This window comes from Panthera pardus, unplaced genomic scaffold (genome assembly GCF_024362965.1).
Source record: "Panthera pardus isolate Hobbes unplaced genomic scaffold, ASM2436296v1 HiC_scaffold_22, whole genome shotgun sequence".
In the NCBI taxonomy this organism is placed as follows: Eukaryota; Metazoa; Chordata; class Mammalia; order Carnivora; family Felidae; genus Panthera; species Panthera pardus.
Genome location: NW_026526788.1, coordinates 37487149 through 37502825, shown reverse-complemented (window position 1 = coordinate 37502825; position 15677 = coordinate 37487149). Strand labels below are relative to the sequence as shown.

Here is a 15677-nt window from a genome sequence, read left to right as displayed (position 1 = left end):
GGACAGTAGAGAGGCAAAGGGGGCCTCTGAGAATGGGGAGACCTGCGTCAGAGCAGAGGGAGACCGTGAGCACACATGTGTGTTGAGAGTGTGGAGATTGTACCCAGAGCATGAAAGAAAGGGCTGTTTCCAAGGAGGAGGGAGCCCTCTGTTTCTAAGATCAGAAGAAAGAAGGAAAAATGGGTCCATCTACAGAGAAATTCCTAGGCAGTAATAGGTGACAGGGTGACTTGTAAAATGGGGATGCTCAGCCTTGTCCTTCCAACCTCCCCCATCGTGATGGAACTGTGTTAGTTTCCTGGGGTTGCCAGAACAAGTTACCATAAACTGCAGGGCTTAAAACAACAGAAATTTAGTAATTCACAGTTTTGGAGTCCAGAAGTCCGAAATCAAGCTTCACAGGGCCGGTTTCTTCTGAGGGTTCTGAGGCAGAATCCATTCCAGGCCTCTTTACTAGCTTCTGGCAATCCTTGGTGTTCCTTGGCTGGTGGACCCATCACTCCAACCTCTGCTTCCATCTTCTTGGAGACAGAATACATAGTATTCTCGTGTGTGTGTGTGTCTGTGTGTGTCTGTGTGTGTCTGTGTGTGTGTCTGTGTCCAAATTTCCTTCTTATAAGAACACCAGCCTTCGGATTAGAGCCCACCCTAATCCTATGTGGCCTTATTTGAACTTGACTACCTCCACAAAGGCCTTATTTTCAAATAAGGTCATGTTCATAGGTACTGAGAGTTAGGGTGTGAACATATCTCTTAGCAGGATACAATTCAACCCAGAAGAGGGCACAGAAGAAATAGTGTGTGAGAACGTGCCCTAAAGGGTATAAAATGCTACAGAAGTACAAAGGCATTGGTTAAAGAAATGCTAAAGTTAAATGTGTTTGTAAAGTAAACTATTTCCTCCCAGGGATTTATGTATTGCATACAATGCTGTAGTTTCCAATAAAGGGTTTGCTGAAAGTAGTGTCTATCACTGGGAAATAATGCTCTTAGCAAATGAGCTTCCTCATTGCATCCCTTTTAGGGGGCACTGGGAGACTGGGTCTCCCTGCTGTCTCAGGCACCCTTTGGATCAGGACTTACTCCTACATGGTTCCAACCATAAGCCAAATTAGTCTCCAGCTTCTCCTCCTCTCCCCTTCGTCTACCCCTCCACCCCCTAGATTTCTAAGAACAAAGGGTCCATCCTTCAGGTGTGTCCTGAAGGATGCCTTTGCGGATAATTTAGTTTCTGCAGTTGCTGTGGAGGAGGTGGTGGCCAGAAGAGGGAACCATCTCTCAGGGGCAGGGGTGAAGGGACAGTTAGGGAGCCTGTCTAGACCCTGGTGGTGTGCAATAACCAGGCTTCTGCTACCCTAGAACCTTGCTTGGCTATCGAAGCTCAGAGTATCTGAGCAGGGAGGCTTCTTAAGAGTTTAGTTCTGCCATTTTTGGTCACGGAGGTCTCAAAGAATTTAATCAAAGTTATGGACCCCCGTCCCAGAGATACATACATGTGCACACAAAGGTTCAGATAATTTCAAAAGTTTCACTGACACCCTCCAGCTTATTTATGAACCCAAGGCCAATAACCCCTGATTAAAAACACCCTTCCCACCCTGTTTTTCTGAGGAGGAAAGTAAGATCATCCAGAGTAACTGATTTGCTCCCACACTGCACAGTTATTTAAAGGGAAATCCAAAAGTGAAGTGCAAATTCTGGTCTGCTCATTCTAACCACTGTGTATATATAGAGTTTGTTTCCATTAAATAAAAGTGACTCCTCCCTTAAAGAGGCAGAATTTGAAGAAAATTTTGCTTTTGGTGGGAGGAAAGGAAGTGGTTGGGGTAGGAGTGACAGTCAGTAGGAAAAGCACCCTTGGCCCCTGGCGTTGGTAATTGAGATTCATTCACTCCAACACAGACATTTGCAATGGTCCCAGGATCCCACTTTACACTAGTGCTGTGGGGTTACTGAGCCAACAGTTGGCATTCCAGCTTTAAGGACCTCCTCCTGCATTTGGGGGGTATGTGGTATGTGTCTGTGAAAGCCTATAAAGGAAGGCAGAAGAGTTCTTGGACTCGGAGTGGGACTGTAGATCCTCATTGAGTGCGTCAGGCTACAAGGTTTCTGTACCCGGTGATTTGCCTCGCTAGAATCTCGGGGTGACATCTAGGGGGTGCACCTCTCGTGTGAAAAACACCAAGGGCTCCACCACAGAGCCCCCTCCTTCCTCATCTAGCAACACATCCCCTCCTCCAAAATCCAAACCCCTCTAAGACTCGGGGACCATCAACCCGTCTCAAATAGGGGTGACGGGAAACATCCTGATGAAACGAGACTCAGGGGAGTCTACTGGGAAATTATCTAGGGGTTCCTGGGAGTGGGGGAAATCTCACATATTCAGAAGAGGTCTTAATTTTGAGACGTCCAAATTCAGGGGGGCCCCCCACCCCCCTCATTTGTCTGCAAGCTTTATTTTGGAGTTCTCAGGTTGAAGACCCTGGATTGGGGACAGGGTTTTGTTTGAGGCCGGCTCCAACAGCCTGGGGGCTGGCCGTGTGCCTGGTCGAGGAGGGTAGGGGTAGCCTGCTACTTCCAGCGGGTTCTCTAACTCCGAGTCCCAACCCCGGCTGCGCTCGGGCCTCGGGGCCCCGGAGAGCGAGCGGGCGAGCGCGGCGTCCCCGCCTCCCGGGCGGGCCGGGGGCGGGGAGGCGGGGACCCCTCCCCTCCCCTTCGCCATCCCTTCGGGGCCGGCCTCCCGGGCGCACGGAGGGACCGCGGGGGAGGGGAGAGGGCGGAGGGACGGGAGGCGGCGGCGGCGGCGGCGGCGGGGCTCGGGCCTTGGCTGACCGGGCGGCGGCGGCGGCGGGGCCCCGGTGAGCCGGGCCGGGGCGGCCGCCGAGCCGGCCCCGAGCCGTCGGGGGCCCGGCGAGCGCGGCGCCGGCGACTTTCCCCGCGGAGTTGTGGTCTAGTTTGGGGGGCGGCGCGGGGGCCTCGGAGCCGGGGCGCGATCTCTCGCGGGGCCGGCGAGGGAGCGGCGGGCGGCGCGCGCGGAGGGGGCGGGGGAGCATGCCCGGCTGGAGCCCGGCCTCGGGGCGCGCCCCGGCCGCCGTCCCCTCCTCCGCCTCCTCCTTCTCCTCCTCCGTCTCCTCCTCCTCCTCCTCTTCCAGTCCCGCCGCCGCCGCAGCCAACATGGCTGCGCTCCTGAGCCCGGGAGGCGGCCGCTGCTGAGCGCTGCTCGCCGCCCGGGCCCCCAGCCCGCCAGGCTCCGGCCCATGGCCCCCGCGGCCCCGCGGCCCCGGGCGCGCTAGGGCTGCAACCGAGCGCCCGCCGCCCGAGGCCACTCGCCGCCGCCGTCCGCCCGCCCGCCCGCGCGCGCCCGCCCGCCCGCCGGCCTCGGGGAGCCGGAGCCGTCCGCGGGGCGGGGCGGGGCGGCCAGCCACCATGGAGCCCCAGCGCCGGGAGCTGCTCGCCCAGTGTCAGCAGAGCCTGGCCCAGGCCATGACCGAGGTGGAGGCCGTGCTCGGGCTGCTCGAGGCCGCGGGAGCGCTGAGCCCCGGCGAGCGGCGGCAGCTGGACGAGGAGGCGGGAGGCGCCAAGGCGGAGCTGCTGCTCAAGCTGCTGCTGGCCAAGGAGCGGGACCACTTCCAGGACCTGCGGGCGGCGCTGGAGAAGACGCAGCCTCACCTGCTGCCCATTCTCTACCTGAACGGCGTCGTCGGGCCGCCACAGCCCTCCGAGGGCGCCGGTGAGTGGCAGACCCCCGCGGCCCGGCCTCTCGGACCGCTTTCCACCATCTCTCTTTGCAGCTCTGAGTCGGGGGAACTCGCGAGGGCCACTCATCCACCTGGCGCCGGCCGCGCGGGTGGAGCCTTCCCTCCCTTAGCGGGTCTGGGGAGGGGGCCCTGCGTGGTCCTCTACTTCGCACCTCCTCCCTCAGTCCCCGCCTGTCGCTGTGAACAATGCCCGGCACTGTGGGCCTCGACTCTCCGGGTGCCACGGCATCGGGGTGCTCCTGAGGCCAGCAGGTCCAGCCGCGGGGCGACCTCGGAGGGATGTCCGGCAGTCTCTCCTAAGGCTCTTCATCATCCACCAGTCATTTTGGAGTCTCTGCTAGCTTTTAATCGGTGATACGGTCTAGAAGAATGGAAATTGGGCCAGGACTGGTCCTCCTGAATTCTGGTCCCTGCCACCTCGTTTGATGATAACTGGTGCCGTTTCACTTTCTGGCTCTCTCTGCTCCCTTTGCCCAGAGCTCAGTCTGTTTGCTCGCCCAGACTTGTGCTTGATTATGCACAATGCCTGCTAGGTTTCTTTGGAAACTGTGGGCCTGGAAAAGTTGGGGAAGTTGCATTGCACCATGGGAAAATCCTAGTAGTGGCTGCTGGGGCTCAGATCCCTCCCTGGCGGTGCTGAGCTGCCTGAGGAGGGAAGGCTGGTGGCTGGTGCCCTTGGGTGATGGATTTGTGAGTATTCCTGTGTGTGTGTGGGGGGGGGGGGGGGGGGGGAGGGGGTACTACTGGGTGTTTGTGATAAATGATAGGCCTGGCCTGGTTGGGGAATGTGGAAAGCCAGCCTTTTAGACAGAAGCTCGAGGAAAAAGGCACAGCACTGAGGAAGGAAGAGAACCTGCATTTATTAGGCACCTACTGTTGTGGCAGGCACTCTGCCTTATTACATTTATTGTTACCATTCTGTGAGCTGTCTACTTATTATTACTTTGCCAGAGAGAAAACTCTGGCTTGGAGTGGTTAAAATGCTCAGAGTATTAGGCACCAGGAGTTTTCAATTATGACCTATTGTTTTGTTGAACTCATTCAGAGCCCGAAAGTGGCAAATGCCACCTTTTCTATGTCTTGTCCTTGTTTTAAGAGTGAACGGAGAGGGCTGACAAAGCAGCCCTGAGTAACTGTAGGCCAGAGGCTGATGAAACCCATTTATTTGGCTGTTAAAAGCCTCACTTATTAAGGGGGTAATTTTATAAGCTGTTCCTGGTTAGAGCTGCAGTGTATATTGGCCATCTCAACCTCACATCTTGTAGTGGAGGAAACTGATGTACAAGGAATAAACTGCTGGTCACACAGTGCGCATCATTTCATCGGTGGTCCTCTGTCTCCACTTTGGGATTTCTGACTCTAGCATTTATATCCCTCAAGCCTGCGTTCTGTCCCCCCAGTTTTGGTCGTATTTGAGTCGCTGGGCAAACCCAGTCTCCTGGGATGGTGGTTTGGAGGATGCTGAGGAGGGCTGTCACATGTGTCCATGAGGATAAAGAGACAGGGAACTCTCACTGGGGTAATTGTTTTTTTCCTTAATTGCTTTCATCTTTCTATTTTTGAAGGAGAAAGTTTGTCAAGGAAGTGCATAAGTTAGAGTGCAGACCCACGTCCTCCCTGGGATGTGTTTGAATCAGTGCTAGCTTTAATCTCTGGAATAGTTGGACGGATTGCCATTAGTTAGTTCCCCCTGCTCTGTGCCTGGCAGAGGAGGTGGGGCCTCGCTTGGGCTGAGGTTGTAGGAGCTGGTCCTGACCTCTGAGGAAGGGATGGACTATGGTTTGGGTTTTCCTCCTGAGGGCAGTGATTGAAGACCCTAGTTTTACCACAGAGCAGAATTCTGTGGCTTTCCAGAGGGTCATGCAAGCCTCAGGAAAATAGTTGTCGGGGGGAAAGTTATGTTCATTTTAGTTAACGCTTTAGAGAAAAATTAGGGCAGCATTTGGTATGGCAAAATAGAGCTTCTGGGGAGGGGTGATGTGGTGTGCAAATAAACAGTAGCGTTGGGACCTTTGTAAAGGATGAGTTATTGTGCACTGGTTTTCCAACTTTTTTTTTCCTCTCTTTTAGCCAGCGAGCTCTTCTTCTGGGGCAAAGCTCAGTACAGGGCTGGAGGCACCTTTCTGTAGGCACGCAGGTCCATGGCTCTGCCTGTAGTCGGCCTCTGTGCAAGGCCCTTGCGAGAGCCCGAGAGACAAACCAGCTGCCTTCCCAGGGATCCACAGCATCAAGGGGCAGCCAGTTTGTCATGTCTCTTTGCAGGTGCTGCCATCATCCAGTTAGGGACTTTCCTGGTGGTTTCCGCACGCTTTGTGGGCCCCTGGTCCAGAATGCCCATTCCCTGGCTGGCACCTGTGCGCTGGGATTTTGGTCCACTGCAGGCAAATGATGGCTGGTAGCTCCCCACAAGGGCCTGGAGCCCAGGGTGAAACTAGCCTGGGAGGTCCTGGGTAGATGAGCCAACCACGGGCTCATGCTCAGAGCCCCAGACATTTATAACCCACCGTGCTCAGGCCTGGGGTATGAAGATGACTAACAAGCATACCATGTTGTTTTATTTCGGGGGCAGGGACATTCCTATTCCAGGGTTGATGGTACCTTGCTGCTCAGCATTTCGAATCTCACTGCATACTTCCATGTCTCACTTAATTCTGTAGCAACCCCAGGGAGATGGGGGTGGTGGTGCCTTATCTGCATTGCACTGGGTTCCGCACTCACATCTCTATGGTTTGAGGACAGGCCAGAAGTTGCAGAAAGGGGCAGAAAGGAGGCTGAGTTGAGACTAAGCCCAGTGCTCCTGGTTCCATGTTGGGGTGTTTTTCCTGTCACCTGATTAGGCCCCCTCAGTACAATTTCAGGCCATCTCCTACATTCGGAAACTCTGGAATTATGAAGCCTTTCCTGTCCCAATACATGGATCTGTGAGGAAGAGGTGATCACCTTTGCCCCTGCTGGCAGTGGTAGTAAGAGGGAGGACTCTTGTTCTTGGAATGGCTCAGGTGTCTCATGTTTTTTCTGCAGGTGTACCAGGATCTTGTTTGGTCATTCAGAACCTGCTCGGTCCTTTGTCATTTGTTTCTCTTTGCTTCAGTTACTGACACCTAGGTTTTCTCGCTTGAAGACCTTTGACTGCCTGTCCCTGGAGTGAGGGTCCTTTCCTGGCCGGAAGCCTCAATGTCTTCATCTGTGAGATGGGGCTAAGGGTGCTAGGCTGCCTGTCTCAGCCACTGGGAGGGAGGAATGTAATTGGGGAGGATGGAAGTGCCTGGTCCTGTGCTTTCCCCAGGTGGGGCTGCACCGCAGATGGAGACAGGGGTGGGTAGGATGTAATTCCAGCCCGCAGCTTGCCATCTAGTTGGGGGAATGGGTCACTCAGGAGAGTGACATTATGCGATAGATCAATTGAGTGATATAGACACAGGTAGGCTTTTTCTTCCTTTTAAAACACTGATTAGCACATACTTTCCCTGAATACTCTCATCTACCTCTAGTGGCTCTAAGTACCACCCAAACGTGAAGGTCTTCTCAAACCACGTCACCCCAGGCGTCTCTTATGGGACAGAAGTGGCAGAACTTGGTAGCTGCTCCTGTGTGCTCAGAGATGCAAGTTTCCTTCTCATCCCCTCTATGTGCCTTCTCTGAAGCATCCTAGCGAGCTGCTGACTTGGCTTCCCCAGAGGCAAGAGACTGGAGACAGCGGTGGCTGCTGGACAAAGGCCTTCGAGGAGGGACTGGGGCTCAAGCTGGGTGTCAGAGAGGCCGTGTGGACGTGCAGAGGCAAAGGAGGAGGACGTGCTGGTTCAGATTGTGGAAATGAGACCAGCCTGAGCAGAGGGCGGCACAGGCTCTGGGTGGATAGGGGTGCAAAGGTGATCCAGAGGGACTGCGATGGCTAGGCTGAGCGAAGGGTTTGGATGGCACTACGAATTTAGACACTGTGCACTTGTCGGAAGTTAAAGCTGGAGGAAATTTTTTTTTTTTTTTTTTTTTTAAAGGACTAACTTGCCAGGCTTTTCCAGCAGGATGAGAGCTGGTGACTGCCACTTGTCAGGTGTGGATTGTTTATTATTCATTAGAGATTTCCTGGGCCTTTTGTTCTCTGTCTGCTCTCTTCAGGTACCAGCTACATCGTCTTCATCTACTCCAGCCTGGAGGGTCAGCAGGGACGGAGACATAAGTAAAAGTTCCAACCATTGTAGATTTTCTTTTGGTTCTTTTAACTGTGTTATTTGAGAGGAAGTGGTGGAGGAACTTGAAAGTAAGCAGAAAAGAGAAATTTATTGTATAGTATTCCAAGAGCTTGGGATGGATGGGAGAAACCAGCCTTGGGGTGATTGATCCCCGAATGTGATGCTTTTCCTGTGGGCCTGGAGCATGGTCTCAGGACCCCAAGGATTTCATCTTGATGGCCCCTGGCCAGAGACTAAAGGGAGCTCAATCTAATCAGCCCAGACAGAACATCTTATGGAAGGGTTCTGCGTGGCCGGACTAGGGTCTCTGTCCATGTCAGGCCCAGTCACTGTGGCCAGGGCTGGGGACTAAGACTGGCTCAGCAGCTGACACAATGAATAGAGTAGGGTGATGGGATGCTGTCACTGGCAGCCCGTACAGTATCATGGTTCTTTCGACTGGGGGGAAGTGGTTCTCCAAAGGGAGGATGTTGGTGCGGCTAAAACATCAGATGAATATCCACCATAGGTGGTCCCATCTTTGTGTGATGATGCAACTCGCAGGAGAGGTCATCACTGGAGTGGGGTGGGGCAAGGTGGCCATCTTTTACTAAGTTTTAGACTTTGAGCAGAGCAGTTCAGCTTATCTCCTACTCTACAAAACAGTGGAAACAATAACTGCTTCACTATGCTATTTGACAATCAGTAGCACGAAGTTATTTTGTTATTGTGGCGAGCAGTATAGCCTGGAAGCAGCCTTAGGACCAGAAACCTGGCATTCTCCTGATTTTTCTGAGAGCTCCTTGTAAACTGTGCTAGAGCTGCGTTTACCGTGGCTGTGGGTCATCAAGAGTAGAATATAATCTCTCTGAATTCACTGTTGTATTCCTGATGCCTAGAATAGAGCTTAGCCCAAGATAGGTGTTCAGTAAATTTCTGTTGAATGGATGAGTAGTCTGCTGTGTGTTGAATGAATGGTGTCTCCTGCATAAGTCCAGGTTCTCTTCCGAAATGCGTTTATAAGTGGTGACTTCGTGGTGACAGAAGGTTGTGGGAGTGTAGGAAGGCTAGAGTGAGTCCCAGATGCACACACGGATGTCACCACCCACGGTACGGCTGTGATGGAAGCAGGTGGTGTGACATTGATGTCTGAAGTTCCCAAGGTTACCCATCAGGTATCAGCACGGTGGGGCTGGCTGCCAGGAGCCATGTGGAGTGCCCACATTGGCTGTTGAGGGATTGGAGACACCTTTCCTTTTCACACTCAGAATTTGAATATCAGCTTGGTGTCCTCGAAAGAGACCTGGATGGGGATCTGCTTCTAACTGTGCGACATCTTGACCTTGGATGAGCTTCTTAGCCACCTGGTGCTTGGGGGTTTTTCCAATGTAGCAGTCAAACTAGAAGTTTAGCATTGACAAAGTAAGGGCTTGCTCAGTCCAGTGGGATTCTCAGCACTGCCAAGGTGGTATTAGGTCCAAGGAAACTTGGATTAGGAAACTAGATTCTGAGGCTTCTTCTAGGTCTGCACCATGGTTACTATTTTCTGATTTAGTGTTAGGGTTGAGTGATTTTTTTGATGCTCTGGCTTTATATTTCCTGAAAAAGTGAGCAGACTAGGGGAAATGTTTGTCTTAGGTTTCTTTGTTTTTTTGCCCCCTACCTTGTTCCAGCCACTTATATATTCTGCAGACCAGTACAAGGAGGCTCTTCAATAAGTCTGTAAACTTGGGAAGGCGTGAGCCACAGAAAAATTGGGCATAGAGCAAGAGGGCTGAGCTGCTTATCAGTCTGCGCAGAGGGTGGCCCAGTTGGTTAAACATCTGACTTTGTAGCATCTGATGTTGTAGCAAATGTCAGAATTTCCTTCCTTTGTATGACTGAATAATATTTCATTGCATGGATAGACCACATTTTATTTATCCATTCATCTGTCGGTGAACATTTGAGTTGCTTCCACCCTTTGGCTTTGTGAATAAAGCTGCTATCAAAGTTGATGTACAAATACCTCTTGGAGTCCCTGCTTTCAGTCTTTTGGGGATATATATACTGGTAATTCTACATTTGATTGTTGTTGTTGTTGTTTTTTTTTTTTTTTTTTTTGAGGAACTGTCCTGTTTGCTTTGAGTTTTAATTATGAAATCCATAAGGTCCAAGCATCTTGACTCAAGGATGAATGGCCTGGTTGGAGTCCAAGTTCCAACATTTTCTTTCCTTTTTTCTTCTAAAACTTGTAGATTTTTGCCTGCAGCCTACTTTGGAAAGTTCAGGACAGTTTCTTTGGACTTTAAAGAAAGATTTCAGTTTCAGTAGTTATGTCTGACTTTTGAGACCAGAAGTTAACTACAATCCCAGCAACATTCACATCTGGCAGCTGAAGGGTGTTCACGTATCTCCGTCTCGCTTCCAGTACTAATATCTCCATCCCCAAAGGCCTTAAAGTATGTTTGTTATTTCTGCTTTGTGCACACTTTCTCCTTACCCCACTCTGGGTTGGTTTAGTTTGGTTTCTCAGTCTTGGATCCAGGGTAATGGCTAGCAAGATTTTCTTTCTAGGTCAGCATTTCCCAAGGAAACGTCTTCTTAGCACTGGCCTGGTGGGATGTTAGTGGTGTTACTTGACGAGAGGGTTCTGTGGTCAAAGCATTTGAGCGGTGCTGGTTTGAGCAGGTCATACAGGCTCCCTTACTGGGAGCCTCTTGAGAGCCCTAATAGGCCAGTGTGCTTGGAGATTTCACTGGAGTGGGTTCACCATGCAGTGTTTCCCGAATGGATTTGACCACAACATCTTTTTTCATTGAGCATCTTGCGACATCAGAATTCTGAGAAGCGTACTTTCTGGAACATTTAGCATTAGTGCACAGAGCTGGAACATCAGTGTACGCCATCTTTTTTTTCAAACTTTCTCCCCGTTCTCTCTCTCTTGGGGTGCCGGACCTTGAACTTCCTCATCTCCTAAACTCCAGTACCAGCTGACGTAGGCATGTGCGATTCTGGGGCCAGATCTTTTGGATGTGTGGATAACTTAGATATGCCGTAGAATCTGGGACCAGAAGATGTTGAAGTGGTGTGAACCCTGACCTCTCTGGGCCTCCATTTCTCCAGTGTAGCTCGACAAGAATGAAGTTTGACTTCATGATGGCTGTTCTTTCAGATGGTGAAACCTCTTGTGGTCATTGTCGTCTTTTTTTTTTTTTTTTTTTAAGTAAGTTCTATGCCCAATATGGGGCTTGAACTCACAACCTTGAGGCCAAGCGTCGCATGCTCCATCTGTTGAGCCAGCCAGGTGCCTCCCGTCTTGTGGGTTTTTTTAGGTCTGTTTTATTTTAAATATTTTTTTTTTAGTTTTTTTTTTTTTTTTTTTAACGACTATTCATTTTTGAGAGACAGAACATGAGTGGGGGCGGGGCAGAGAGAGAGGGAGACACAGAATCCAAAGCAGGCTCCAGGCTCTGAACTGACAGCACAGAGCCCAACGCGGGGCTTGAACTCACGGACCGTGAGATCATGACCTGAGCCAAAGTCTGACGCTTAACCGACTGAGCCACCCAGATGCTATTTTTGAATATTTTTGAATATTTTGAATATTTTTATTTTATTTTACTTTTTTCAATGGGCTCCACACACAACATGGGACTTGAATTCATGACCCCGAGATCAAGAGTCACACGCTCCACTGACTGAGCTGGGCCGGCGCCCTGTCTTGTGGTCTTCTTTGGGTCTGAGTGAGTAGGCTTGGGCTTTGGTCCCCAGTCAGGGTTTCCGGGGCCACCTGGTGAGCATGTGTGATCTGTCCTGGTGGTGTGACACCTGCAGGTCTGGGACTGGCTAACCGTTGGTACTGGACTGGGGAGCAGGAAGATAGTCTCTGCCCTAAGAGTGCTACGTCATTTCTGGGAAGACCATTGACACAGAGGAATGAGCCAGGTGGCTCAAGCATCGGTGGTAGGTTTGGGGCCAGGGAGGGAGGCCATAAGACTGGAGACGGCTGGGTGTCATGAACCAGTCTTGGGGCCTCCCACAGACTGGGATTTAAATCCTGGCTCTTCCATCTTAGGCTGTGGGACTTCAGCAAATTGCTTACCCTCTCTGGGTCTTCTTTCTCCTTACCTGTAAAAAGGCTAATAGTATTTTCCCAGGGCTTTGGTGAGGACTGAGGCGATTTATGTGAGGTGAGGGCAAGCTACTGGAGCTGCTGCTGCTCTTGGGAGAGTCCTGTCCTTGAGAGGAGAGCCAGTGTCCCACCTGGGCTGGGAGTCAGGAGGTATCATAGGGCCCATGCCCTTCCTGGAGTCAGGGGAAGTCTAGAGTGTGCACGGACCAGGAGGCCCATCTCCTTGGGCTGCTCAGGACATACTTTCATGGTTGCTTTGGTCCTGGAGCCTACATTTGTTTTTAAATTTTATTTATTTTATTTTTGAGAAAGAGAGAAAGCACGAGTCGGGGAGGGGCAAAGAGGGAGAGAGAGAGAATCCCAAGCAGGCCCCTCACTGACAACCCCAAGGCGGGGCTTGAACCCATGAACCATGAGATCATGACCTGAGCCGAAGTCAGACACTTAACCAGCTGAGCCACCCCGGCGCCCCATGGAGGCTACATTTTGAGGAGGAATGCATTGCCACTGGCTTCACAAGACTGTGGGAGTAGCTTATTTTGGAGGAAAGGAGACTTAGAGGGGCTTGGATACCTGTTTTCAAATGGATACAGGGCAGTGGTGAGACCTGATTCTTCTGGACACCAGAGAGCTGAACATGGTCTGACAGGTTAAAGATATTGGGAAGGAGAACTGAGTTTGACTTAAGGAGGGACCTGCCCCCTTCCCTCCTTTCCTTTTAAACTTTATATTACACATCTTTCTTTTTCTAAATTTTTTAAGAGTTTTTTATTTTTAAGAGAGAGAGAGAGACAGAGTGTGAGGCAGAGAGAGAGGGAGACACAGAATCCCAAGCAGGCTCCAGGCCCTGAGCTGTCAGCACAGAGCCTGACACGGGGCTTGAACCCACAGACTGCGAAATCATGACCTGAGCTGAAGTCGGATACTTAACCGATTGAGCCATCCAGGTGCCCCCATATTGCACATCTTTCAAACACACACAGGGACGGAGTGTGTAATGTAAAGCATGCTCCACTCTCCCAACAACTTTTGCTTTCCTCAGTAATGTAAAACAAGCTCTAGACAGTGTACCGCTTCCCTATAAATGCTCTAACAGATAATAAGGCCTTTTAAAGAAACATAACCAGAAGACCATTTTTACAACCAACAATATTCATGATAATTCAATGTCGTCTCCTACTCACTTGATACTCGGTTTTCCTTGTCTCAGAAACGCCTTTTTTGGGGCGCCTAGGTGGCTTAGTCAGTTGAGCATCCCACTCTTGATTTCAGCTCATGTCACGACCTCAGCGTTCGTGGGATCGAGCCCCACATCGGGCTGTGCTCTGACAGTGTGGAGCCAGCTTGGGATTCTCTCTCTCCCGCTATCTCTCCTCCCCTCCCCCACCCATACTCTTTCGCTCTATCGCTCTTGTGCTCTCTTTCAAATAAACGTTAAAAGAAAAGAGAGATGGCTTTTTATGGATGGTTTGTTCAAATGAGGATTTTAATAAGGTTCACACGTTGCATTTAGTTGATGTCTGCCTTCTGAGTCTCTTCCATAATCCCCGGCAGCTTCCCTGCCTCTGGTCTCTTGCTTAAGAAAGAGCCTGCCAGTGCCATCCAGCCATGGCGTCGACTGTTCTAGATCTCTTCCCGGAGAGTCCACATAGGGTAACCACAGGGTGGTTACTAAGAGAATGGGCTGTGGAGTCCAACCATAAAGCTCTTTGACCTCAGTTTCCTCATGGGGCTGTTACAAACAATTAAATGAAAACATAGGAAGTGTAAATGTTTATTATGACTTAAATTTTTAAAAAAAGTTTTATTTATTTTGAGAGAGAGAGAGAGAACGAGCAGGGGAGGGGCTGAGAGAGAGGGAAACAGAGAATATGAAGCAGGCTCCACACCGTTAGTGTGGAACCTCAGGAACTGTGAGATCATGACCTGAGCCAAAACCAAGAGTTGGATGCTTAACGGATGGAGCCACCCAGGCGCCCCTTAAATTTTGATTTTAAGCTGTAGGGCTCTTTTCATTGAGTGGACTTGTACGTGAAAGCCAGCTGTGTAAAGCAGACGAAGTGACGACAAAAGTGGTGAGTGTGCGTGGAGGCCTAGAGCGTGCCGGTTTTCCTTGTGGCCTCCCCGAGGCCCCTCTGCAGAGGTGCGTGAGGTTCTCCAGGGTTCACGGAACACAGCTTGAAAACCACTTGTTGGGATGCTTTTGTTTCAAGATGCTCCCCATGTGGAGAAAGAGAAGAGCCACCTTCCTTTGCCTCAGCTGAGCTGGGCTGGCGAGTCACAGCTGGGACCCAGAGGCTGCCATCAGTGACAGCTATGTTTCCGGGAGATACTCTTGTCTTTGTCTGCTTCCTCTGTTTACCTTTGTAGGTTTCCTTTTGGGATGAACCATGCTCTCAAAAATGACAAATGACCACAATGCGGCTGATAAAAAACAACAACAACAAAAAAAAACAACAAACCACGCTCTCTGCTATCCAAGACAGTACTGTGGTTAGGAGCACAGTGCAACCCCCATCCGTTGGGGTCCCTTGTAGTGGGAAGTGAGTGCCGTTTTTGAAAAATTCTTCTTATTCTTTTGTTTGCTTGTTCGTTTATATTGTCACTAGCTGGCATTACCCCTACATTGCATAAGGGAACTGTTGCTGCGTGCATGAATGAGCCCCTGCTGATATGCAGCCTGCAGGCGGAGTCCCTGCGCCCACCACCTGTGTGTGAAGGAGCAGCTTCCGAGGTAATCAGCCACAACCCTGAGCTGCTGCCTTGGTGGCCGTCTGCAGCCAGTGCTTGTTCTCTCTGCCCACAGTGTTTTTCTAGGTGTGATGTGTCTCTCAGGCCTCTTTCTGAGTCAACCTCAGGTTGCTTGTCTGGATGGTACCTGTCTGACTCCTTAGGATGGCCTGGGATCCCCAGATGAGTCTTCTGAGACATCATTTGACCGTTGTGAGTCTGCTGTCCACATGTGAAAATCTGTCCAGCCAATGGGGAGTGATGTAAGAACAATTGGAAAGAAAATTTTATTTTTATATTGTGATGTAAGAAGTCATGCTTTAAAAAGTTATAATCACCTTTTTTTTTTTTTTTAACGTTTATTTCAAGAAAGGGAGAGCACGTGAGCGAGCATGAGCTGGAGGGGGGAAGAGAGAGAGGGAGAGAGAGAGAATCCCAAGCAGGGCCCTTGCTGTCAGCATACAGCCCAACGTGGGCTCGATCTCATGAACTGTGAGATCGTGACCTGAGCCAAAATCAAGAGTTGGATGCTTAACCGACTGAGCCACCCGGGCATCCCTGTAATGACCTTTTCAATATTCCCGATAATCTCTATTCTTACCCAGAGTAGCCTTTTTTTCTTACCTGACCAGAACTTTCTTTTTCTGTTTGTATTTCTTAAGCAGCTTATGATTGTTGAATGTCACAGTTGGGAAGGTCTTGGAGACTACTTTGCCCAAACAGCGTATTTTGTAAATGACCAACAGCAGTCCATAGACACAAAGGGACTCCACCAGGATCGTATAGCATGCCACTGGCAGAGCTGAACACAGGACCCAGATGTCCTCCCAGGTGGGGGCTCCTTCCAAGGCATCTCTGTCAGCCATAGGCTGGGTGCGGAGTTGAGGGAACCTTAGCTGGTTTTTC

General features: G+C 50.8%; 1 protein-coding gene across 4 annotated transcripts in view; it reads left to right on the top strand.

The window, feature by feature from the left end:
* Positions 1-3302: 3302 nt before the first annotated feature.
* The window catches only part of DLG5 (discs large MAGUK scaffold protein 5), a 126954-nt gene continuing 114579 nt past the window's right edge, over positions 3303-15677 (top strand). For all 4 annotated transcript variants that reach the window (XM_053909623.1, XM_053909625.1, XM_053909622.1 and 1 more), the window contains exon 1: positions 3303-3730. In XM_053909623.1, the coding sequence (XP_053765598.1) occupies positions 3427-3730 (304 nt within the window). In that variant the 5' untranslated portion in view covers positions 3303-3426. The remainder of the gene's footprint in view (positions 3731-15677) is intronic.